Source organism: Anopheles funestus, chromosome 2RL (assembly GCF_943734845.2).
Source record: "Anopheles funestus chromosome 2RL, idAnoFuneDA-416_04, whole genome shotgun sequence".
Lineage (NCBI taxonomy): Eukaryota > Metazoa > Arthropoda > Insecta > Diptera > Culicidae > Anopheles > Anopheles funestus.
This window is the reverse complement of record NC_064598.1, coordinates 35801091-35827862: the sequence shown is the minus strand read 5'-3', so window position 1 is coordinate 35827862 and position 26772 is coordinate 35801091. Positions and strand designations below refer to the sequence as shown.

The 26772-nt window shown below is 42.7% G+C and overlaps 6 protein-coding genes across 9 annotated transcripts in view; 4 read left to right on the top strand and 2 right to left on the bottom strand.

Moving 5' to 3' along the window:
- The window catches only part of LOC125764838 (potassium voltage-gated channel protein eag), a 41634-nt gene extending 32634 nt beyond the window's left edge, over positions 1–9000 (top strand). For 3 of the 4 annotated variants that reach the window (XM_049429457.1, XM_049429458.1, XM_049429459.1), the window contains exons 13-18: positions 333–532; positions 1687–1837; positions 2057–2366; positions 2462–2666; positions 3756–4037; positions 4194–9000. In XM_049429457.1, coding sequence (XP_049285414.1) covers positions 333–532; positions 1687–1837; positions 2057–2366; positions 2462–2666; positions 3756–4037; positions 4194–5033 — 1988 coding nt within the window. In that variant the 3' untranslated portion in view covers positions 5034–9000. The remainder of the gene's footprint in view (positions 1–332; positions 533–1686; positions 1838–2056; positions 2367–2461; positions 2667–3755; positions 4038–4193) is intronic. The other variant, XM_049429460.1, reaches the window with a different exon arrangement.
- Positions 9001–9313: 313 nt separating this feature from the next.
- LOC125764840 (cathepsin O-like) lies at positions 9314–12401 on the bottom strand. Its single transcript, XM_049429463.1, has 3 exons — positions 11556–12401; positions 11076–11450; positions 9314–10366 (listed from the first exon to the last, which is right to left on the bottom strand). Exons 1-3 carry the CDS (start codon positions 12026–12028, stop codon positions 10060–10062), a joined length of 1155 nt encoding a protein of 384 aa, XP_049285420.1. The 5' UTR covers positions 12029–12401; the 3' UTR covers positions 9314–10059.
- Positions 12402–12691: 290 nt separating this feature from the next.
- On the bottom strand, positions 12692–16290 carry LOC125764839 (tryptophan 2,3-dioxygenase). The gene is made up of 7 exons (XM_049429461.1): positions 16126–16290; positions 15698–15855; positions 15489–15622; positions 13802–14161; positions 13478–13727; positions 13316–13409; positions 12692–13230 (listed from the first exon to the last, which is right to left on the bottom strand). Exons 1-7 carry the CDS (start codon positions 16152–16154, stop codon positions 13074–13076), a joined length of 1182 nt encoding a protein of 393 aa, XP_049285418.1. The 5' UTR covers positions 16155–16290; the 3' UTR covers positions 12692–13073.
- Positions 16291–18169: 1879 nt separating this feature from the next.
- LOC125774741 (odorant receptor 13a-like) lies at positions 18170–21008 on the top strand. Its single transcript, XM_049444917.1, has 5 exons — positions 18170–19419; positions 19493–19750; positions 19827–19926; positions 19993–20253; positions 20317–21008. Exons 1-5 carry the CDS (start codon positions 19337–19339, stop codon positions 20371–20373), a joined length of 759 nt encoding a protein of 252 aa, XP_049300874.1. The 5' UTR covers positions 18170–19336; the 3' UTR covers positions 20374–21008.
- Positions 20839–22626, top strand: LOC125774743 (uncharacterized). Its single transcript, XM_049444918.1, has 2 exons — positions 20839–21161; positions 21218–22626. The coding sequence occupies exons 1-2, from the start codon at positions 21021–21023 to the stop codon at positions 21608–21610; spliced, it is 534 nt and encodes a 177-aa protein (XP_049300875.1). The 5' UTR covers positions 20839–21020; the 3' UTR covers positions 21611–22626.
- Positions 22627–25245: 2619 nt separating this feature from the next.
- LOC125774712 (uncharacterized) lies at positions 25246–26767 on the top strand. Its single transcript, XM_049444883.1, has 2 exons — positions 25246–25905; positions 25989–26767. The coding sequence occupies exons 1-2, from the start codon at positions 25426–25428 to the stop codon at positions 26664–26666; spliced, it is 1158 nt and encodes a 385-aa protein (XP_049300840.1). The 5' UTR covers positions 25246–25425; the 3' UTR covers positions 26667–26767.
- The last annotated feature ends 5 nt before the right edge of the window (positions 26768–26772 follow it).

The window sequence follows — 26772 nt, the reverse complement described above, 5'->3', positions numbered from 1 at the left end:
GTTTCCATCTACCATGCGAAACCAATCCCGTATACGGAGTGTTCGAAATTTCAGGAACTTCCCCTTCATCACACAAGCCACATTCACTCCATCTCGCTGAAGACAATTTGTTGCCACAGTATATAATTTTAAAGGTTTTTAGTTTGTATTGGTGTGCGTGTGTATGTATATATACCCTCCCACGTCCGTTCGACGTTTCAACGGTCGATCCTTTCTCATACTGATTTTGGTCTCTTTTTTACCGTCACCGTGTGTGGCATACCCATTGCAATCCCCTTTTTCCAACCACCCCCTAACCCCATTCCAATGCACACAAAAAATAAAACCAATAGCTCTTCTGTACGCGACCATTTTCGGTCACGTTACCACCATCATCCAGCAAATGACATCGGCCACCGCAAAGTACCACGATATGCTGAACAACGTGCGGGAGTTCATGAAGCTGCACGAGGTACCGAAGGCCCTGAGCGAACGCGTTATGGACTATGTTGTATCAACATGGGCCATGACCAAAGGGCTGGACACGGACAAGGTAAGCAATTCTGGGGAATGGGGATGCTGCAAACGGATTGGGCTGACCCGATGATGGCCGGTTTTTGGTGGGTTTGCCGAGAAGCAGGGTGGGTGCATTTTCGATGAAAACCCATTACGTACGGGTTGGAAGACCCTTTTCGAGAAGGGGCCTTGGAATGGTTTTTGTCAACTTAACGGAACGTTACATCAGTACGAGTTTACCATCGAGTTATTAATCCCTTGCGAAGGCCAGCCGACAGTGTTCCCTCCGGTGATAGGATTTTATATTTATATGTCCGCTGCATGCAGTGTGTGTGTCCCATTACAAATTAAGTGTAAGGCATAATAAAAATGGTTTCTCGAAATATTATACCTGTTTGATAAGCGGAATGTACCCAGGTGACAAATCGTCAGCAAAGTCATAATAAGATTTAGATGAATTACATTATTTACAGTCCGGTTGAGTCTGCTGCATCTTATTCGCTTGTTTTCCCATTTATCTTACATTGTTATGCCTGAAAGTATGCTATACAATTGTTATGATAGCTTTTTAGAAAAAACGAAACGCAAAAAGTTATTTTCAATAGATTGCATACATTTAGGTGTTGCAAACTGATTATTGTAAACACATGTTCATGAAATCAACGTAAAGAAGAATGGATTTTCATTTTAAAGCCACCTGAATGGAGTACACACCTCAGGGCGGGAAAAGTCATTCAAAGATGTATAACATTTTCTCTGTACTAAATTACATTGATTTGGCCAACATTCGCCACACACTTCTTTACCCAGCACTGATCAAACAATGCTCCGGGCAAGTTTTCATCTCAAATTTCCACATTTCAAATTTGTTTATAAGCCAAACATTTTCGGTTGGTCGGCAGCAGCCTTCAGCTAACTCACCAACAATAGAAATAAAATATGCAACTCTGGTCGTACTCCAAACGTCCGACGTTACAATTGCCCTCCGGAGGTGGAGGAAGTACGCAAATATGCGCAACCCCACCGGCAGCAGCAACATCATCAACACCATCATCGCCGCATCGTTTCGGGGGATAAAATAAAGTTTGCTTCAGTATATAACCGTGGCCACTGATTTATGCAATGTTTGCTTATATTTCCTCCCATGTGATCACACGTACAAACCGTTGCACTGTACGGCGGCGGTTTTAGGTTCTAAACTATTGCCCAAAGGACATGAAGGCCGATATCTGCGTCCATCTGAACCGGAAGGTATTTAACGAGCATCCGGCATTTCGATTAGCATCCGATGGATGCCTCCGGGCCCTGGCGATGCACTTCTGCATGTCACACTCTGCGCCGGGTGAGTAGCAATGGCAGGATCGATCTGGACCACCTATTCGGTCGGATTGATTTTCATTTCCATCGTTTATTTCCTTTTCCGGGCGTATCTTCGCTCGCGTCAAACCCCATCGAGTGGTTGGTACGAAAATATGTAGATAAATAATACGATTGTGGTTTATATTATGCTTGGTGGTGTTTCTATTGCTTGCGCCTCTTCCATCACACGGTGGCTGCACAGGGGATCTGCTCTATCATACGGGCGAAAGCATCGACAGTCTGTGCTTTATCGTGACGGGCAGCCTGGAGGTGATACAGGACGACGAGGTGGTCGCCATACTGGGCAAGGGCGACGTGTTCGGCGACTCGTTCTGGAAGGATTCGGCTGTGGGGCAAAGTGCAGCTAATGTACGGGCGTTAACTTACTGTGATTTACATGCGATAAAACGAGACAAGCTGCTCGAAGTATTAGATTTTTATCAGGCTTTTGCTAATAGTTTTGCGAGGAATCTAGTTTTAACGTACAACCTAAGACATCGATTAATCTTTAGGTAAGTTGAACTAGCTGTTTACCTCGGTACTTCCAATCCAAATGCGGCCGGAACACCACAATACAATTCCTTCTTCATCTAAACAACCACAACAGGAAAGTAGCGGACGTTCGGCGTGAGAAAGAGCTAGCGGAGCGACGGAAGAACGAACCACAACTGGGCTCTAGTCAAGATCACCTGGTAAGAAAAATATTTTCAAAATTTAGACGAGCTCAGCAAAATGCACAAGGAACCAAGGACCAAACTGGTTCCGTTCAAAGCGACGTTGAGAAGGGCGACACAGATACAGACAAAGGAAAGGTGAATATTTTACACTAAAAACTCACTTTAAAAAAAAACGGTAAAAAAAGCTCCCAAAAACTTTACAACACTAAAAGCTCGTTTATCCTTAAGCGGAATAATTTAAACCTTTTGCAACCAAACATTCCATACTGAGGTGCATTTCTTGTGTACGGCACACTAAACACACACACACATCTTTTTATGGTGGTTTTTTGTTAGGCCGTGTAATCGTCGTGGTTTTGCTTGTGGCTGTCGTTTTCCACGTGGTAGTGATTAATCTTTCAATGGATGTAGCAAAACCTAATATACGTTATTTACATTGATTATCATGTTTCCATTTTAGTATCGATGTGTTTACCAAAAGTTCAGTTTGCTCCAAAAAGTGACAAGCAAGCTGTCAAAAGCGGCTTAATAGTCATATCTTATGCTTGTTAGTGTATAACTTTAGGCGTTTAAGCCGTGTGATGTAACTCTTGTCACTTTTAGCGCAGTTGTTTGCATTGAAATTTTATTTTAGGATGTTTCGGTGTTTAAGTAGATTGACTATGTTTAGTGCACTATTATTTTCTTGTTGTGAAAATCTTCTGTTGTTACCTTTAAGAACTGCTAAATGAATCATTAATCGGTGTTAGACGTATCCATAGGTTTAGATATACGAACTTTGATACTTTAACCTATATAACACACAACAGCTAACGTAAACAAATCGTAAAGAATGCTCAAACATGGCTATCACACAGAACACAACACACTACAAGCTTTAGTAACTGTATGGACTATCATTGACTGTGGTTTGCACGACTGCACGTGCTTCCTTGCCTGATGCATCTGATACGCGTGTGCAGATTAACTTCTTCGCTAAAACCCACAACGAAGAATAACATTTCAAATTCTCCGAAGCACAAACAGTTTTTCACTACCATTCCCTAGTGCATACTAAGTACAACCATACTACCATAGGTGTTGTGTACATTGTTCTAGCTGTTGCGCCTTATATCACAGTTGCGAATGTAGGCACCTTTACAGTCTCCGTATCCCTTGCCTTTCCTACCTGGTGACAACTGTCACGAGAACATTACAACAGCTACCTCGTGTACCTACTTGCAGTTGCCGGCCAAGCTGACGTTGACGGAGGACACGCGGGCTCTTACAACTGCTGTGCCGTCACCTTCACCATCACCCTCACCGTCGTCCGGACCACCGTCAGCCAAAGGTCCGCGTGCCAGCAAGTGGGGCCGGCTGTTGGGCAGCTCCAGTGTCGATTCGGCCAGCGACACCAGCACAAAGGTAGCCGTGTCTAGAAGTTTAAGTGCACGCGAAAGCTTACGTGAAAGTGCACAAGGTAGAGCGAGCTCGAGCTCGAGTAGTAATGGCGGTCAAGGCAACAAGGTAGCTCGTTTCGCGTGTGTCCTATGTGTTTGTGGGTGTTTGTGGGTATTGCATGCATGCACATAAACAACTCGCACTCGCAGTTCCTCACGCCTTATTCAATTTCTGGCGACAGATATGTAACGTGGTATTCTCTTCGCGCCGGCTCTTTCACAGATATTTCCCAAGACGCCAAAACTATCACCCGGACCGGGAGCAACGCTGGCACGGCAGGATACGATTGATGAGGGTGGTGAAGCGGACCATACGCCAGCTGCACGACCACCCGATCGACCCGTGGTGCACATGGAGCGTGAGGTGAAGGCTCCATCGCTGGAGCGACAACCGACGGAGCGGGACCGGCTGCTGGATACGGCCACAACGGAACGCGTCCGGGAACGGGAACGGGAGCGGGAACGGGAACGCGAACGCGAGCGGGAACGGGAACGCGAGCGGGAGCGACAGATGGAGCGCAATCTGTCCCTGGAGCGCGAGCGTCAGATCGAGATGGCACAGTCCCGATCGACGACCTCCGACACGTACGATACAGGGCTACGGGAGCAGCCGTCCACGCTCGCCCAGCGGGATCTCATTGCGACGGTCCTGGACATGAAGGTCGACGTGCGCCTGGAGATGCAGCGAATGGCACAGCGGATGAGTCGCATCGAGGAGCTGCTGAACGATCTGCTAAACCGCATCCAGATCGACTCGTCCGGCCAAAGCTCACCGGGCGATATGCCATCGGTAGTGGCGGCGCCCGGTCCCAGCACGTCCGGCGCAATCGTACCGACCGCGGCACCCAACCCGGGTGCCGGCCCGGGCGCACTAGGCCTTAGTCCGGCGACCGCCGCAGCGATCGGTCCCGGTGGTAACGGGCTTGGGCCGATCCTGTTACGCAAGCGGCGCTCCAAAAGCCGCAAGGCACCGGCTCCACCTAAACAGAGCCCGGAGCAGACCTGCCTGCTCGACAGTGAGCTCCCGTCTACTTCGGCTACGCGCAAGCGCGAGTTCCTCTAGCCCCGGATACTGCTGCGCCACCAGGCGGACTATCTGCCCGAGCAGTAGCACGCTCCATCCGGCGCTCCTGCACGCCGTGCGCTTCCTCTGCCTTTAGCACCGGCAATTCTGTCACGCGCGAAACGTTGATCTGAGTGATTGAGCGAAAGTGATCTACGTAGTAGCTACGCAACAATCAGAGTGGATCAGTATTTTCTCCCTTTTCTCCTTCGCATCCGTAGTTAGTACATTTACTTTCCCCGCTAGAGCGACACGAGAGCAATGGAGCTGTAGACGATGCGTCTTAGTTCACGACATTGTAAGCGCTATCAGCACAGACCGCACAGCGACAATCGAAGTACGAATCACACAGATGCCCATCTCTTCCTCCCTTGACAAATTTCCACCCCTCACACGTACTCGCCGTAAAGGACCGCTTGCCTTCTTTGCCACATTTCGTTCGGTAGTTTTCGGTCTCTTCGGTCCTTCGGTAGAATTGCCAAACGTGTACACATATCTATATTGTAGGATTGAGTTGAACGTTGAAAGTGGATTTGATGCAACTAGGTTTATGCTCACGATCGATGACGGCGTGCATAGGTACACGAGTAATTTCCTTCCTAGAAGTGCAAGCAAGAAAAGTACAGCAATGGTAGCAGTAGCAAGCAGAAGTAGTGCAAGCTAGTAGAAAGGCGAAGAAATGAAGGAATGTGTCTAAGTAGTTGGGTTTTGACAAGAGGGTAGCAATTGTAGAGTTTGTAGACTGTTGAGTGGATTACTTAATTGAAGAGAAGGCGATGGAGAAGGTAACTACTATTATCTATACACTCGCACCGACTTTTATCGGCTAGAATTTTTGATACACCATTTCTCTAGTTCCGTTTTCCTTTCGATGCCTTTCTTTTTTCCTGCCCTTTTTCTAACTATTTTTCACTTGTAAAATAATGCTGGTACGAATCAGATCTGCTCTTAAGGCGTGCAGCGTGAAGGATAGTTTCACTTGCCGCGCGTATCCACACACGCAGGACAGGAAATCGCAGAACCACCTGCCTATCTTTACTTAACAGAATGGCAATCATAGAATGAATGGAAGTGAAAAGGTACGATAAGGTAGCGCATATATATGCCCAGCGATGCCATTAGGTTTAGTGACACGAGTGACTTTTTACGGAACGGGTTAGCCGCAAGTTCTTTGAGCATCTGTATCTCAACTCACCTCTGCTGCAGCACGCACGCTGTTTACCTATGGTTTCCAAAGTCGACGTCCCTTGTCCGACGACCGTTTCGGTAGTAATTTCTATTGCCTATCACTACACTGTCGACTGTAGTATCGTTTTGCACCAGGACCCAACTAACCTTTGCGGATATGTGTCTCTGCGGGCAAAACTGTGGCATATTCGACCAGTGTCACACAAAGTCAAAATGGGCAAAGCTGGAAGACTGTTAATTTTACAAACGAAAGCACTTACCGTAACTACAACATGCTTTACCGATGGAGGCAAATGCACGCAGAAGCATCACCTCTGTCTACTTTATACAACTAACTAGCGAATGCGTCATGGCTAAAGTGTCATCTTTGTCATTTGTATCGTAGTAGATCACCGAATATAACGTCAGCGAAATGGTCACAGAAAAATCGGGGAATGGTCACCAAACCGGTGTAGACATATGGCTAGCAAGCAAACACGGTACCTTTTTTGGGGGGGAGCGACTTTATTGCAATCATTTTTATTAGATGCACACCTTTTCAATGCAACCAACGAAAAAAAACGTTGTAGGATGAAACACTCTCGACACATCGACACATCGGCCCATGTGATCGTATGTTTGTTACAAGCGTAGTCTATGTAATGTGTAAAGAAAGAACATGGTTTGAACAATCGTTAGCAAATGAAAACATTTAAAAAAATCACAGACACACTCCCAGACAAACAAATATTTACAGTTACGAGAGTGGAATTGATAGAGTTATTTCAGTTACGTATGGATGAAATTACAAAACGTGCGTTAGAACGTCATTATCATGTAGAGCTATCGAAGATATTAGACTGTTTGTGAAGCGATCGCACGCTGTGCAAAATATTTCTTTTAATTTTAATTTTAATTGTTCTGATGCTTCAAGCTAAAGATGCTCGAAGGTGTATAATTAATAATGTAGAGAATTAAGGAAAAATTTTACTTTCTTTCACTGTTATGATGCCGTAGAATGATTCATAGGAAACAAATTTTCTTGCATTTCTCATCGTGGAATGATTCATTTTTCATCCACCTTGAAGAAACGATAGTCAAACGCTATATTTAATCCTCTCTAGGCCCGTACTACTAGTAGCGACTGCAAAACGATTGGCTCGTGAATGATTGTGATGAAAATCTATTATTTCGGAACCGTTAGATAACTGCTCGTTTATTTCACTTAATCCTAAGAAGCTTTCGTCTTGTTATCGATAGTATAAGCATTATGCAAAAGAATTGTTTATGTAAAAACTAACGATGTCAAACAACGCACGACATGAGGAAGGTTTTGTCGTGCAGATTGCATACCGACAGGTGAATTCGATATCAGCACTTCTTTAAGGTTTTTTTTTTGCCATAAGATAAAATTGTTCTTTTTGTGAGTGCTTTTTTCGATTGTTTCATTTTCGAATATGTGGCCGAATTGTGGCAGCTTTATTGTGATTTCAAATCGAGCAGCTCCCAAAAACTTTACAAACCATTTCGTAATTCCATTTGCCTATTGACAGGCGTTTTTTTGCAGTGTAGTTTTTTTTTGCGATTTTCGCCTTGTGTCCATGGGCCCTTAAAGCGCAAGTCAATGCATTGCGTATATCATACTGCTTGCTAGCATAATCCATTACCTTTCGTTACTGCAGTAACAGTGTAGACACACCGTATTGATTGGTGCATTAAGACAAGGTGCATACCCGGTTGCATACAGCGTGTGGGCCGAGTACCAGTTAGTTTAAATATTGTACTAAAATACAACCAGCAACATTAGCATCATAAGAGGAAACACACTCCCTGTATAAATAGCAAAAAATTATAGAATCAAGAAATGCGAAAGAACAACATAACAATAAGCAACGCTAAGGCGGCAAATGTACTATAAAGGAGCGCGATTCCACTCAACTGGACGAATTTTATTATTCTCATTCACAAACACACACACACAGTAATCGCCTTATATAGCAAACGGAAGAGCAAATCCATACCAACAATTCGCATCGCATTGTAAAAAAAGGAACTCATTTAGTTATCGCACAGCAAAGGATGCTCTTTGCTTATGTTCTTACATTAACACACAATCACACACACACATATACATATATACCCATACAGACTCAACCTGCAGACCAACTTTTATAAAGCGATGTTGGGAGTAAGCTTAGGAAACAAAATGGGGCAAAACAACCATGCTTGGTAAGCGTATAATAAATCAAAACGATAATACTGTAGAACTGTAGCAATTTCAATACACGCCTTCTAAAACATGCATTAAACACAGACACGAACGTGCGCGCACGGTCGTGGCATTCTATTACAATAATGGCGCGAATGTAAACACGGGAGATAAAAAAAAACTATTCTTGTTGACGGGTAACTATACTTGAACGATGTTGATTGGGAAAGAAGCTATAAAATATCCTCTCTGTCCACTAGACCCCTGTTGTACACATACATACAAACGTTCCCAACTGGACGTCCTTTTTCCAACCATTTTCCACATGGAGTAGAAAGCAGCTGCTTGTGCTTGATGATATATACATATATACACTCATATTTATATACATACACGGTCACAAAACACATACAAAAAGGTAATGAAACTCTTATTAAAAAAAAAAAAACAAACAAACAAACAGAAGATATATCGCAATTATGCAACATACAAGACAAAACGAACAAATGAACAATGTTATGACGTAAATCGTACGCTCAATGCTCATAACCATAATCCGTCAAACAAACAAACAAAAAAAAAAAAGGAAAACTCGAACGAAAATGAAAAGACAGGCTAGGGCGCTATTGAAACAAATTAAAGAGTATTAAAAAATGGTAAAGAGGTATCATATAAAACAAAATAACAACAAAACATTCATCTTCTGAAACTGACAAATATACCGTGTAGTTAGAATGATAAAGTTGTTAAATGCATGAGAAAATGTGCGCATAAAAAAAACAGACAGAAACAGTTCGGCGAAACATAGCAAACCGAACAAACACATTGAATAAATCATAACGCAATAGTTGTTTGGTAAGAAAATTTCATTTGAAATCTTTAAGTTCGTTTAAATGTTTCCTCTGATATTGACGGGTTTTTTAGAGAAAAAATTTTCCCCCCACCCAAAAAACTTAATTCACGCAAACACAAGTAGTAAGCGCATTTCATCTTCAGCGTACATTTAAGTCATGCAGCAGTAGTGCAGGTTGTTGCGTTTTGTGTGAGTGGAGTAGTAGAATAATTCACCGGTTTAGTAGGGTTTTTGACATCCGTTTAATAGGTCTTTAGTCCACTTCTTGCACCGCGTCAGCTTGCACCGGTCAGATTGAATTCTTTCTTTCATTGCGCTTGCATTTGGTGCTGAGGATAAATTATATTAAGTAAAAGTATCATAACAAAAAACAAAAAAGTTCACACTGTGTTTCGTCGCTAGTGGTTGAGAGAAACGAAAAAGTAAGCACCGGGTTTACCGTGACGAACTGAGGAACTATGCTAATTTTCCGGATTAATCACACTGTGAACGATAGTAAAGAGAATACATTCCTTATTAAACTCCATTCGGAAATTAGCAGAAAGGCATTTAGGGTGACAAGAGGAAATGAGCGAAGTAAACAACTTGCTAACACTATTTGTAAATAGTTGCCGCATCGAAGAGATGAAACAACCGAACAGTAAACGATAATTGCTATAAACAAATGCACAACCCGATCATTTTATTTTGACAATCATTAATCTACGGGCACGGCATGGAGTAACCAGGGTGAGTACCTGTTTTGAGTAAGATTAAAATTAAATTACATCTTAAATACCTACCGTACAATCCTTCATCTACATCAGCTCAATGAATGAAACGCGATTGGCAATACCACACAAGTTCCGGCCGATCGCTACCTTCACGTATCCGCGATCACCGAACCGTGGTCCCCAGGAGTTTTTAACGATGTAGTACGGTACGGTTGCATTAAGCTCATAGCCCACGATCGCTACCGCGTGGTTAAGCAGCTCATAATCCGAATCGCAATGGTACTGTATTACGCCACCGAGATAATACTTCCACGAGATGGCATTTACCGCGGCTACGATCGGTCCCTTCGTTGCGAGATGACGCAACATAACATGTTCTTCGTTTTCAAAGCTGCAAGGCAAAAAGTGGAACCGTGAGTGATGATTTTGTTTAAAAACAGTTGCTAAAAAATTACTAAAATCTACTTCTTTTTTGGGAAAGTAAACGCAGGTCTTGACCTGTCACATTTATGGCTTTCCTTGTCTTTACTTACCGTATAACAACTATCTATCATATTTTTTTGGTAAATCTACCATCATCTCTTTCGTAATTATGTATTTTGGTGTCTAAAGGTTGGCAATCTTTAACTTTATCGTGGGCCAAACGGTCAAGAATGTTCCGTTTCACAAGGATTTTGAGTTAACCCAAGGAGACTTCAATGAATGGAAAGTTACGAAAAATCATATTCGCTTTACCAGATACTTATGCGGTAATCCGTATTATCCTTTATCTATTATCGCCTATGAAGTAGCATTCGTATCACTAAATTAAACACACTGACCGGTTAGATCCAATTGATTGGTTGAGCTTTGCTGGTTGGTATAGATCCTGCGTCGGTTGTAGAAAATATCAGAAGAATGGATTCAATTTCAATATCTAATAACCAATTCCGAGCGTTTCAAAAGAAAGGGATAGAGTACATTTATACAACATGATTCTGAATAGACTCCTAACAAAAAGATCTAGCTTACTTTTCTGATGCCAAGAGGCAATAAAAATGACCCTGATTACGCTTCCTGGCTTTCATGATTGCTTTTTTTATAAACTCCTTGTTACTTACCCTTGACAGGAGAATCGTTTCACTAAGGTCGCATTCGCAGCGGTATCATCGCGTCGTAATCCATCTACGATGGGCTTCTCTCCCGTACAGTTTCCATCCTGATCAACCATGTTGCGCTCGAGACATGATTCGGCCGCCCCAATCCGATAGCTCTCTTCTGCCAACCATTCCAACAACCGGCAGGTGTCTCCACCATCGCAACCATTATTCCCGTTCGCTGCGCACCGTACAACACGCTCATGGCACAGCTCGATCAGTTTGCGATCGTTTCGCTTGATCGTGGCTAGTGCCGCTATCGTGTCGACGACGCTGATCGCCCAGCAAGCTCCACAGCTTCCCTGGTTCTTGACCGTTGAAATGACTCCCTTTTCACGCCTGTGAACATTCACAACGACAACAACGAAAAACACATCAACAAATATGTTAAATCGACACATCAATGCTTCCTGTATACACAAAAACACACACGCACACACATACCAATCAACCGTTCGTGGTAGATTGTTCGGTATCAGAAGCTCACGACGTGCCCGGGAGAATATGATGTCGTTCTTCATCTCCGCACTGTGCGACTCAATCACATACTTCTGGTACGCTCTCGGTATGCTACCCGCACCGGTTGGTTCGTCCGGAAACAAATCGGCTAGCTGGCGGGCAATAAACTCACGATCAGTTAAATCGGCATATTGCGTAATGCCGTAGATCGCCGTATCATTCGCTTCCCGGCTCCACTCATTCAGCTGCTTAATTTTACTCAACGATGTACGAAAGATTTGAAACCGGTACGCGTACTCGCGCACATCACTCCGATAAGGTTTGTCGTACAGCCGAACAAAGACGTCAAACTTGCGCCGCGATTCGATCACCGCACTCGGTTTCGTGTTGAACGGGATCATCAGGAAGCAGAGCGTTACGATCAGTATGATCATGAGCATCTCGATCACTTCCGTCATTTTCTGGCAGTGGTTACGCGGCCGAACAGGAACTGTCTACGATCGCACTTGTACATACACTGAGCGTCGTCTTACAGCACGGCACGACCGATTCCGATCGATTGCCCGTTATCAGTGACACGACCACGCGTGACCCCGAGCTCGTTGTGTTTTCGCAAAAAAGAAGAGATTCGGTCCGTTGTCTTAAGACACTGCTACTACTTCGCACCATGTAGTAATGTTCGGTTTAGCGGTAGTTATTAGCATTGATTGGAAATGAAACGGAACGAAAATTTGGCGATGCTTTTCACCGAACCAGATTGGACGTAAACTGTTGACATGAAAATCGGATTTGATGATTATTATTCAACCCGAAAGCCAAAGGTTAGGGATGTGCTGAAACAAAATTCTAGTTTAAAACTCTGTACTGGACTGTAAGTCTGATACGAGACCTCTCAGTGAGTTTTTCTTTCTTCTTGATTAAATCATTTTTCACTAATGCGTCCCCCTGCTGTAATACGGTGGTAGGCTTATCAAGCTTTGTTATTTTTATTCCATGTTTGGAACATTCATTGATAATCTTTTTGCGTTTAAAATCCATTATTTCACATTCTTCTATCAGCTATACAGGCATGGCTCCGTACCCAAATGTTTCGTTCGGTCGTAAAATGTTACCTGCGTTGATTCGGTTGTGCTTATCATTAGTTTTTATTAGTTGTATTTTGATCTACACAAATAAACTCTCTCGCCAAATGGGGGTAATGAAAACGGAGGGAAGTGAATGTATATTTGCGTTTCTACTTGCATATGTCATTGCGCCTTACTTCTCTTTACACTTGATATTATCTTATCTGTGCGAAAATAGGATCCAGCTCCTGAATAGCTTATCATCTGGTGTATGGTTTGCTAAACTTCAGGTGCAATTAACTCTCCGCAATGAGATTACCACATGGTGAAATGGAGGGACGTTTTTGTTTGGATACATTCGTTCGCATAAGCTGCTGAGAGTGATCTCAGCTCGTTTCGGGGTGATTGTTGAGGAGAGGCGTCCTACGGAGGGTGCAGATTAGTGCATTGAACCGTTTCGAGTTGCAACGTGTGCCGGTGATCCCCAGGCCAGATTGAGTGCCTTCTGCATTTCGCCTGTCAATGGTGGTATCGATTGGCGTGGGATCAAGAATGTAGATAGATTAAACAGATCGAGAAACACTTTGTAACGATCACTGAAAAAGAAAACAAAATGATATATGATCAACTGTGATTGGACCCAACCTTCCAATAGTACCCGGATTTGGATGCTTCAATTACCTCAAGGTCGAACGTAGGTACTGATATCCGGAGGAACCACCGGTTCCGAGTTGCTGTGAGCCAATCATACGTTGCACCATAATCACATGATTGTCTGGTAAAATATTTGGATAGTTTTAACACAGATTCACTTGAAAAAGCACCAATCAATTTAATACTTACATCGCCACTTGGTGATCAGTGAATCGATGTCCATCAGCAACATTAGCAGCTGATGCGGCTGGCTGAAGCGCGGCTCATCACGGTAGAATGTAATCATAATAGCGCCCTGAAGTGCTTTATGGGTAAAGCGACGTTCACCTCGGGCCACCAGTGCATCGTGCACTTGTGCGTCAAAGATCGACTTGTACACCTCCCGACGTTTTCCAATGTCCATCAACCGGTACTCACGCACATGTTCGTGTTCTTCCGACTGTAAAAGAAAAAACCAATTGCCAAGTTACGCCAACGTAACGTCGCCATTCGAGAGGCACATCGCTAACTCACCATAGCACTTGCTTCCTGCTCAGTAAGCAACTGTTCGACACTCTCCTGGAATTTCCCCCAGAAGTTGAACCCATCCTGCTCGAGCCCTGGCGTTCGTTCGAGCCACTTTTGCACCAAATCGGCCAACGATGGTTCCGTTTCCGTCGTAGCAATTCGCACAATCGCACCCGGATCGCTGGCAAAGACTTCCGTGTACTTTTGGTTGTACTTTACGCGGTGCTCCGACTTTACACCGAGTTTGTTCTCTAGCAGACGGAACTGTAAGCTCTGGAAACCGGAAGCCGGCGACAGGTAGTCACGAAAGTCCATGAAGTCTAGCGGTGTCATCGTTTCGAGAATTGGAACTTGGTCGACGAGCAGCTTGAATGGTGATGAAGATAGATTAGTTTTTTGTTAAGATTTCGTGTCTATTTAAGTCATAATTGTAGTGTAAAGTCCAAACGTGATTAGAGAAGAGCTAATCTGCCACGAACCGGATTTTTTTTTCAAGTTTATGTTTATGTTTAGTCTAATTATACGTAACAACAAAAAAAGACAGACATTGCCAACTTTGTAGTCCACTATCTAAATCCTTGCGATGAGTCTTACTGAACTTAATCATTGTCGGCAATAGCCCATGCTTCAAAGTACAATTATTTCGCTTTATTCTTTGCAAGAAAAAAAGCCTAACCTCACTTCTACATTCTTCATTATCGCTTGCCGCAAGTTGGATCGGCATCCGGCGTATTACGCGTTATTCGAGGAACCGCATAAAAACACTACGGCAGCGTGCCAACACTCACATGGCTTCCTGACGATCACAACCGAAAGACCGCACAAGACACACCGTTGACCGTTGCAAATTAACTCCCAGTCAAGGGGCAGTGCAAACGGGGAAAAAAGGGGACCACCAGACAACAGCAGCATAAGCATAAAGCCACGTCAGAGAACCGAAGAAGTCATCGTATCATAACAAAACGGAACGTACGAACCCAAAACCCCAAACCTCGGACATGATTTCTTTTTCCGGACTGTTTCTGTCGCTGGTTGACCGATGTTGGACGGGTAATGTTTCGCTTGCGCCACGGTAGCATAATGTTGCCCAACTTGAAACAGTACAAAACAAACAAGCAAACCCCCGGGAGAAATCGTACAAGTGCTACCGAAGGTACTACGGTTCGGTTTGTATGCGATCCATCTTGGCTGGCGTTGCGCAAATTCGCACTTTGGCATAAAAACAAATGCTCATGATCGTACGCGGGAAGGTACGATTAGGTGTTGTCGATGTTCTGCCGCTTTGGTTAACACTAATCACTAGTCGGCGTTGTGTTTTGATGACTAGGGTTGTCCTTTTTTTGATCATTGGTTCAACTCCCTTGTATCTTGGCTTAAGCTGTAACAAGTCTCGAGTCTCGCTCGCACTTCTATTTCATGTTAATGGTTCAAGTTTTCCGGCAAAGGGATATCAATTTCATTGAGTGCATGATATATTTTTTTCTCGATAAAAGGCTTCATCGGCTCATTGGTTCGTTTGAATGGAAAACTTTCACAATAAATGTTGTAGCTTGTTTTATATCAAAAATCCTTATATAAATGTAGTAATGTCTCACTAACTCATTTATCTAACACTTAAGATACGCTTCCTCCGTCCGATGGCTTGTAAGGCTAAAGTATTTACAACTTTCTTTGTTCATGCAACAATGCTTACCTTCAGGATCATTACAATCCGATTGAGACGCTTCAGAATTTCCAAGGTGCGTGACTCCTCGATGTGCTCCGTACTAAAAAGATCCCGTATCGAATCCAGCTCGAAGATGATCTGCTTAAACCACAGCTCGTATGCTTCAATTGTACACAGATAAGACCAATCACCATGTAATCCTTACTTTTTGGGGCACATCCTCTTTCCCTTCTTACCTTGATGCGTCACTATAAATAGATGCTCATCGTGCACCGGTTTCTTGCCTTCGACGGACAACATACGCTGTGCGCTTAGTACCTTGTCCAGCATTAGGTACTCCCCGTAGAGCATACCTGCCTCCGAACCAAGATGATGTCCGCCCTGCACCGAATCCCTGCATATGTAGTCCGTAAAGCAAAAAAAAATAACAGAAAGCAACAAAACAAAGCTATTAACAACTTCTCGTTCGATCGTATCACGGTGAAGATTGAGACGCATTTTAAAAACGCGAATGCATGTGGCAATTCTAAGCATTTCTTCAGGTCGCATAAGGTCGCATTCGACAAACACACGTCTCTAATCGCAACACATCTCGTTTTATGGCCGATTCACTCGGAGACGGTACGGTGCTGTGATTATTATTGCACATTCAGGCGTAACTTACACAAAACCACTTCTCATTGGGCAGCTCATTGTGATGCTTGTTTTGCTAACACCTTTCACGTCACTAACGTTCGAAATCTGTCGTGATCACTTGCTGCTGCTGGTTCTTTCTCGAACCGTTCCGTTCGATAGTTCGAAGTCAACTAAAATGGTGCATGGTCGTGCTATACACGGTTAACTTGCTCGCTACGACCGCATGGCGCATCGTGTAAGAATGGAAGGTGATAAGGATTCGTCGAGGATTCTCGTCAATGGTGACGTCATCGTGAAACGAGCAGGGGACGCCTCGTCGTTCGTAATCGTAACGTGACCGATCGTACGCTCACTATGATAGGGATCTGCGTGTGCGAGATATGAGAACGTCGAGTGAAGCGAAACATATCCAACAACTCTCTACCCTGTATAATCACGTGTGGACACGATACTGCTATGGTGGCATGATAAATCTGCCCACCTTACGGGTGGTCTTGGGCTTATACTATAGCGGTGAACAAACGAGAAAATCACATACAGATAAGACCCTTTAACTCTGTAAATTATCATTAAATTCGCACGTAAATTTCAGTGATATGTACAAGCACACTTAAACGTACTTAGGGTATGTTAAGTGCAATGATTGAGCAAGCCGCTTAATATTAAATTTCGTTTCGTTGAGAATTATCGGAAATTTGCACTTAACGCATCCAAAACATGCGGCCCGCTTTATCGACCCGTAATTGAAAAGTGTTTGCGATGTCATTTCGAGTAGATAATTTTTTTTGGTCGGTATAGTCAAACCAGTACAAATGATTGCACTGTTTTTAACGACTACTTTGCGATGAGCATCATTATTCGAGGGGAAAGAAACGTATTTCAATAAATTCGCATTAAAATTCATCAATTTATAAATTTTGCAACATTTCCCCAAAAAAAGCTAAGGCTATGGCCATAGGAGATTGGCAAATTTATAGAATTTTTTTTTTATTATTTTTTTTATTTAAAGCATTATTTGAGTAAAAAGAAACGTATTTCAACAAATTTGCATTAAAATACATAAATTTATAAATTTTGCTATATTACTCAAAAAAAGCTAAGCTTATAGTCTTAGGAAATTTTCAAATTTTCAGAATATTTTTAATTTTTTTTAAATTTTTGATTCTTTTTTTATTTAAAGCATTATTTAAGTGAAATGAAACTTATTTTCAACCATTTCGCATTAAAATAAATAAATTTATAAAATTTTGCTAAATTTCCCAAAAAAAAAATCTGAGGCTATAGCCTTAGGAAATTTTCAAATTTTTAGAATTTTTTTATTTTTTTTATTCGTTATTCTTTTTTATTGAAAGGATTATTTAAGTGAAAAGAAACTCATTTCAAGCAACTCGCATTAAAATAAATTAATTTATAAAATTTTGCAAAATTACTCAAAAAAAGCCTCTGCTTGGGCTCCGTTACGTATGAAATGTTCTGCCGTCTTTCGGGGCCCCTCCAAGCAACGGGGCCATAGGCGGCCGCCTACTCCATCCAGCGTTAGATCCGCTACTGGCGGCCCGGAAGAAGCCAATGAAAATCATGCTGTTCTTCGATGACACTTTTGAGTCTACAAAGTAAGTCATTTTAGACTGGTTGATAATTAAGCATTTATAAATAACTTTTTCGGAGCTCAAGAAAGGTTTTCAACTTTCAATTTCGGGCTGTCCTTGACTTATTCACCCGTAGCAGGATAGTCATTCCTGCCGTGTAAAGACCGGCTTCATCTTTGAATCAAATACTGAAACCATAATGACAGTTTAAATTATTATTAATTTAGTTCATATTAATAACAAAATTATATTTTGTATCTAACGCAATGTATTTATTGAGGTTTGTTTGCTTTTGTACATTTTATTAACTTTATTCACTTTGTACTATATTATTTTATTAGTTAGACTACTTTTTATGCGGTCGAAAAAATGGTCTTAGTTAGTCATCGCAAAGTTTATTACTGTTGGTTATATTGGTTATTGATTACTATACAATCAGACAGTACCATACCTCAGAGAGAGAGAGAGAGAGTCATCAGAGCCATACACAATTTCTGAACAACGATGGATGATTCGGAGCTTAGATTGGAGTAATAGCGTGTCACAATCAAACACACTTCCGGAACATGAACTGCTCGTTGCTTTATGTTGTACTGATAAAACTGCACTGAAAATCTCACTATTTTCCACAAAGGCAGAACGGAGTTGTTACATTTACGTGCTATAGATCAAATATGCACCTCTTGCGTAACAATACAATAACAAAGAATTGATACGATGATTACCTACAGTAATACACACAACATGGCTTGGGAGATGAAACAACCCTCGTGACCATTTACAGCAGGTGTTACCGTTTCGATGGTGATTAGTTTTCAATTTAAAACAAACCTTATTAAATTTTCATTCATTTTAGTAGACAATTGGGCTGGCATTTGTGGTGGAGGGTATTGGGAAAATCTTATAAAATGAATAAGATTTTAAGGACACCTTTTGAGTGTTTTCTTGTCTTGCAGTAGAAGAACTTCTTTTCAACAACGCCCGATGGCTCGTTTGGTTCTGCACGAAGTGCGCTACGTGTTGATGGCGATGGTTTACATCTCGCGGTGTTTAGTAGAAAAGATACAAAATTCTATGGTCGATAAATTCATCTACTGGGTACTTACCCTTATTCCGATCGCCATGCTGTGTATTCCACAGGTAAATCCGTGGCTTCCGTAAACGCCGGAGGGTATGCAATTTGGATTGCATGTAGCACAGCATGCAGGGGCGAGCAACCTGTTTCGGAGTTTTGTTGCATTCGTTTTAGTATAGTTATAAAAAATTAATTAAAACTATATTTGTTAAGTGAATTTTCTTCAACGTTACAGTTTTCATATTTGCTCGTAGATACGAAAGATCTGGTTGAATTCGTCACAGTACTGGTGCCGTTTACGGAAATTGTGCTCACGAACTTGAAAATGGCTATTTGCAATATGAAAAGAGAAAAAATTATCAACCTCATCAATGAAATGCAGGTGGAATGGAACGAATGTAAGCTAGCAGTAGCTATTTTCCATTCTCGTTGCTTACCTTTGTAATCTCGTTGTAGATCAAAAGTCGGAACATCTTGAAATTCAGCGTTTGATTACATCCACAGCTAGAAAGACGCGCATTTTTGTCATCATCTACACGACTGCATTCGTGGTTATTGTACTGGAGTATGCATCAATGCCATTGTTTAAGTACACTTTTCTGAACGTATTTATGAAAAACCATTCCAACTATACCGTCACGATACCATACAAATCGAGGTAAGGTATTAAGAATGTTTAAAATCACACTTTTTTACATATGTTAACTTCATTACGCTTTTTTTTTATAAAGATTCTTTTACAGCACGGAAAGTACCACAAACTTCTCGCTGACCTATTTCTTCATAATGATCGCAGTCTACATTCTGGCGCTAACGCTCAGCGGTTTCGACAGTTTATTTGCAACACTTGCCATGCACATAACGACAATGTTTAAATTTATGAAAATACAAATCGATCAACTGGAACTGGATCTGCGTGCTGGGACGAACTCTACCGAGATGCACGCCAAGTTGAAGGGAATTATATTGAAGCACAAAACGAACCTTTCGTAAGTTCCGTTGTACTCAAAAGGAAAGGGAATGAAATTGTCTTTATATTCGTTCGTTCTTTATTCATTGTTTTAGTCTAATTGACCAGCTAGAGGATTGCTTCAGCTTCTATTTGATGGTGCAATTTCTAACCAGCTCGATCGTCGTTTGTGTTGTGCTGTACGAGCTAACGATTGTAAGTCCTTGATCGATTTCTGCACTTAGGAAACATAGTTAAATCGTGCAGTATACATTTTTACAGGTTTTCGGATGGAATGAAGATACTGTTAAAACGCTTACCTATTTACCCGGTGCTATACTGCAGCTGTATCTGTTCTGTTGGTACTCACAGAACATCACAGAAGAGGCAAGCATGGTATCCGACCATATTTACAACATTCCCTGGTATTTGAGCGATCGTGCACTGCAAAAAACGATCCTCACATTCATGGTTAAGGCACAGAAGCCTACGGGTGTAACGGCGTCCAAGTTTTACATGGTTACGTTACAAAGCTTTCAGCGGGTAAGTAAAGGATGATGCTATAGTACAAAAATTAAAGATTTATTCAAAAAAATTTTTTTTCAGATTACTAGCACCTCCTATTCCTACTTTACGTTACTTCAAACGATCAATCAGCAGTAGTTGTAGTAAAAAAAGAACAATAAGAAAACCATTTCACTCCCAAAAGTATGCAATCTGTAGTCAGTTTAGCATTATTTTCCTTTTTTCTAAGAATAAACTTTTGATTCACGACCTATGCTCTGGTCTAAAAATAAATCATTTGCATACCTACAGGATACCCACGATGCACAAAGACTCTTTTTTACCAAGTTGTTCTTATCGCTATATCATAATTTAATTAAGACACTTAGACCTAGCAATTAATACAAAATGCAACTAAAATATACATTTTTCATATTTTACATTTTGCGTTTATTTTGATATTGGTATATATAAATGTTTATCCCCTTCCCCAATCGAAGGGAAGGTAATGCTTTTACCGACCATTTTAAAAACGACTGCCGCAGACATGTTCGCCCATGCGCAGTGCGTGTGCAGAAGAGATGAACGCACGCCAATGACAAACGAAACGCCAATCAATACGCTATTGACATTAGCCCGAAAGGTAGAGGAAGGTTATCCTTAAAACAGTAGCCCGTGTAGCAGTAGCAACCATTTTCGCACCAAAACAAAGCGTCCTCCTTTTAGTGGGTGGGTGTTAGTGCACACAATTAGTATTAGACCGCATCGTAGTAACCGACACCGAAACAAAACAAGACAACGAAACCATGGCAGAAGGAACGTACGAATATGAGTGTATGCGGGCGGAACTTCTTGGGCTGGCCCATCCCAGTCGGGAAGAGTTTGAGGAAAAGATGAAGCTCAGACGGGAGACGGAAGTAGAGGAGCAGCTCACCGAGCAGTTGAAGGTAAGTCGTTCGGAATATTTCTTCTTTTACTGTGAGTACACCGCAAACCATTCCAGGAGGTGGACTTGCAAGAGGAGTCCGTGCAGGGCACTTCCGGGAAGATGGACGAGCTGAACAGCATTCTAACTGCGACGCAGCAAAAAATCAACAAGTTTAAAGTGGCATGCGGTAGTTTGACCAGCCTGCTCAAACTTCGTCCATCGACACCGAGCAACGAGCCGGCGGGTGGATCCGAAGGAAAGTCCATCAACGATGCACTTGACACGCTGGACACGATGAAGGATCTGAATGCTGCATCCGATGTGACAGTGACAAAAGCGGCAGCACAAGACCTCGGCATGAAAGTGACGTCCCAGATGGACAAGCTTGACTCACTGCTGTACAAAGCCGACAATGCGACGTACTCCATGAAGCATCAGACGGATCAGATGAAGAAGATTGCCAAGTAAGAACCCCGGTTCTAGCGTGTGCGCGATGGAACCATACAAACACCAACCGCTCGAATAATCTTTTCGGCTGGCAACGAACCGGAGCTGGAAGTGGACGCTTCCGCTCCTTCACGATACAGTACGCTTACAAATACGAAACAAACATGTGTGCAAATGTTATCAAAAAAAAAAAAAACTATCAAAACTATTCTATTGCGCCCCGTGTACATCGATACGCTCCGTTGGCAATCTTAGGTTAGGAACTCCTCGACGACTTGCGGGGAACGTACCTTCACTATACAATCGCTAGCTGCTTAGGTACTTTTGAGCTCTTGTTACGAGTAGGCCACTTTGTTCTTCCCGTTTTCTTCATTTTGCCCTCTATCCAACAGTTCCTACAAAAAAAAACTTCGAAAGGAATTGCCTCTTTATGCTTCAAAACGTTCGATGTTAGTTAAGTAAGGTGCGTTAGATGTTATACACTATGGAAAACATTTTCACGGCTAAAGCTTTCTGCTTTCTTTGCACTTTCTGCTCAAAACGGTCGATCTTCCACAAATTCAAAATTGTTAGCAAAAAACCACAGAATCACACACACAAACAAACAAATCATTGTCTTTACTCAAAACTGCTTAGATGCGATTAGCGCTGCCGGATTTGGCCATTTTTGCCGTGCGTCTTTGCCGGAACCGATTGTGATATATTATAGTTTGTACGTGTTATGTGTACATGTTCGATGTATTTTTAGTTCGATCATACGCCTCAAATGTGACAGCGCAAAACCAGATGCTTCCAGGTGGTGCGAGTTGTGCGAACCGTTTCCTGTTATCCTTCTATCTATCTGGCTTCGGATGGTGCGAACCGCGATCGCGGTAGAAGCGAACAATAGGGTTTACCGTTGGCGGGCAGGGAGATCTTAGTAAGCGTAAGAAATGTTAACCACCAGCAATAACAATATATGAACCTTACAATAATTTAACTGTGTATTAGAAATGATAAATAAAGGAAGGTACAATTATTCACGTATTGAAACTGAATCGCCAGAAGTGTATGTTCTATAGAAGACTATGAACGTTATCTGCTATTGGTGAAGATCATCAAGGATCGCCATCAAGGAATCATCAAGGAAGATCATCAAGGAGGAAGTTTCTGTGTTTCTTCCGTTCATTATATTGATCCATACAATTAGTGTTGGGTCAAGTAGCTCTTTTGCAAGAGCGGAGCGCACCGCTCTCGCTCTCTAAAGTGTGCGGTGCGCTTGTGGTAGCTCCTCATGGAGCGCTGCACACAGGAGCGATTCCTACGATACAGCTACCTCTTTTTCGCGTGGGCTGTGCGGGAGCACGCGCAATAAGATGAGCGAAGCGATTGAGGTACCTCTTTCGCTCTTGACCCAACACTACATACAATTCTCCCATTCAAATAGTAGAATGGTAATACGCGACTCAGCAACAACTTCGATCTGTGTTCAAATCTCATTTCGATTATATCTCTCGATTATATCGATTACGCCTTATGTCTGGCGATACCTGGCGGAAGACTTGAGCGAACTTTCAACTGGGACACAATACCTATTTTTTGGCTTGTAGATCTGTTCTCTAGTATATTGAAGATTTGGTCTAATTTTGGAACTGATGTGGTTGATCATATAACAATTCCTCAACAAAAGCTCCTCACCATTACCAAATGCCAGAAAACGGTTCCAACTGTGCCCAGGCAGCAAAATAAAGGAAGAAAAGAACAGGTCACAATTTCGAGTAATAGCATTCCTACTTTATTCGTCACCGTTTAAATTGCCGTCCTTGTTCACCATATACATACATACACATCTCCAATCTACAAAACGGCACAGTACACTAGAAATCATTCTTAATGTCGACAAACTTAATGAAAAAAAAACGACAACACCAAAATCCATACACTTCCGTCGCGGCCACGGTGCGTTGTGAAACATCGAATTTCGATAGAAGTTGGCCCCATTCGATAAGATAGTGTGACGGACCTGATGCGGGTTTGCCTCTGCAATTGCACACCAGAACACCGTGCTGACCGTGATTCACAACCGACTCCGTCCGACCGCTCGACGTCACTACATTACTGCCACCTCACATGTGTGGTCCACCGCCTCCACCTCTTTCACCTCCGCCACCACCGTACCAAACATTCTGATGATCCTTGCCGGCACGAATGTTTTGCAGGTGGCGTAATTCCTTCACTTTCGCATTCCGAAGATACCACAGATATATGCACACGATGACAGCTATCGCAAACAGCACGATAAAGATGATCCCGGTTACCATCCAGGCCGTTTCCGCATCGGTTCCGGCGAATGTACTAGCATCACTATTACGCTCCTGTGTGGTGTCTACGGCTTGGATAATGTTTCCATCGATGAGTGTGGGCAGCACTAGAGCTACGATCGCACACGCGCGTACCACAAGTTGATCAATTGGGTTGTGTTCCATCATTTGGTACCGTTACACTTGAACGACTCGACGAGCGAGTAGTGGATGACTCGCTGTGTCTTACTGACTGACTGTACCCGAACGGATAGAGGCCGAAAAAATGCGGCCAACGATACGACGTACGAACGCAAGGTAAGGATCACCGATTAATCCTTGCCTGGCTACATAGATGCAGCTGATAAGGTGATAAGGTAAGATAAGCCGGTCTACGGTTCTACCCTTACCGGTAGAATGTCAACGATTCCGGCTGTGGCGGTATTTTCGTGAGACCGTACTACACACATCACCTCATTATCGACACCTCATCCTCACGCTATCGGTGTACGCACTGCCGGGGACCAGGGGACCTGAAATCTGTGATGCCGGTACTGTACGATAAGGGGACAACGTGTTATCAGCCGTACGAAGGAAACATCGCGCATCGCATATCAGTCCGGTGTTGAGATTTCATTCCCACCAATCACTGATATGGTCAGGTATGGCGGTGATTGAAAGGTGAAGGAGACATCTTTTGTTTGGAGATGTGATTAATTTCGTTTCTTGACTAAATTGATTGAATGATTGATGAGTTGCAGGGGGTGGGTTCTGTGATTTGAAGACGTTGGTGTAAATTAGTAAAATGTCTGCAGTGCTACAAACAAAATTGGCCGTTAAATAGTTCATGAAGATATCATGACTTAGGTTTATAACCTTAATAAAGGGCCCGATAGTGACAGTAAACACTACCCTTAACCTATTTGTTGTTGCAAATTGTCACTCGAGTATCATATTAGCGGCTAATCCTAATGGATCTTCACCAAAACATTATCGTAGAATGGTACCGATGCTCTTGAAACACTATCAACGGGCTAAAGTACAGTTGTTATCTAACTGATGTCATTGATGCATTCAATACATTCCATGATGGCTTCAAAATACTTGCATGGATTAATTCTGTACAACGATTCTGTACAGCTTTAAAACACTTGTGCAATGGATCATTCAATCATAAACTGTCTACTATTGATGGCAGATAATTCAGTACTCTCGAGCATACTGTAGCTGTCCAGTAGAACACTGACCGAGTGATCGTCGGCGAAATCGTTTTGCTCTTGCCTGCCTGAAGCAACGTAAGCAATAAATCGCGTAAAACTATCAATCAAAGCACTAAACATCGAGTGGTGACAGTGAGCCGTACTCTCGATGGCCGATTTATAAAGACATCACTAGAAGCACATTCGCCGGATGGATTGTGTACCGCGCCGTACATCTTGATTGACATCTGGCAAAGACATATCACCACGGAAGGCTGTAGCTCGGCCAATAGCTTGTAGTGGCGCCAGCTAATTTTAAAACGAAGTGTGAAACCAAACAGGTCGGTTTTGTGGAAGTATGCTGCTCAAAGCGTTTATATCCGTATGGTGTGTGGTTGTGTTTTTGAGATGTGTTGTTAGTGTGTTGGATGATCCTGACGATTCTACCTCCTGTACGCAGATAGACTTCGACGAGGCAACACTCTCATCGCTGCAAAAGTGTGAATATGTGCAGGAGTTTATCGTGAAGCGTTACAATGAGTCGAATCACTTTAATCCGTATCGTCCGGAAGCTGTACACTACCTGTCGCACCGTTGGCAAGGCCTATCGTGTGGTGAAACGGTGAATACTTACTCGTTTAACGAAGAAACGGAGCTACGTATGGCGTACAATCTGGTGTTTGATAGTGGTGCTATGCTCGAGGTGCGTGTGTTCGACGAAGATCGATTGGATTCGGACAACAAACCGACACTGGTGGAGATTTGGCATAGGGTTACCACCACGGAAGGTTGGGGATTGTTTCGCGAGAAGCTCAACAAAACGGTGAAGAAAGCGAGGGTAATATGAAATTGAAGAACAACCTATAATGGCTTCCAGAACCATAAATCGTGTGGGTTACGATCTTTTTTATCCCTCCCTAGATTCAAATTGAAGCCAATATCAACGCGGGAAGTGATTTGGCGATAGAGTACTTGACCATATTTAACTACGAGGTGGAAACAGATGAGTGTAGCAATATTGATGAATTTTCCACGACTGTTCCTGTACCGTCATCTACCGAACCAGCAACAACCTCCACAACAACGATTGCTACGGAAACAACCACTCAACAACCTGTCACAACAACCCCGCTCGAGACAACGGTGACGACAACGGAAACATTTTCGTCTACTTCGTTATCAACCGTTGATACCGAAGCAACAGTTACTACTGAAATAGCATCAGAACAAACGACCGTAATGACTACCACCACTATCGCTAGCAGCACAACCGAACAATTAACAACGACCACCACCAATGCACCTCGGGATGACACTTCAATTCAAACGACCTCCAGCACATTACAACAATCGACCATCACGGAGACGGATAGCTCACAGTCGACAATGATCTTCACCACTACTGAAAAGGCTTCATTGATCGCCGATACACTAAGCACAAAGCAGTGGCTTTGGATGACATTGACAGCAGTGTTTGCAATACTGTTCCTGTTGGCGACCAGTGTTGCCATCTATCTGTGCCTTATAAACCGATACTTGGAGCGGATCACTGCTCATCTACTAGATGAAACCGATCGCTATCCATATAAGAAAACGTGATCACTGTTAAGCGTATCAGATGTATATACACGTGTTTTGATCTGATCTGAGTTTGGTTTTAAGCTAAGGAAGGAATAAAGAAAATTGTGTGTTTTAGTGTACTTAG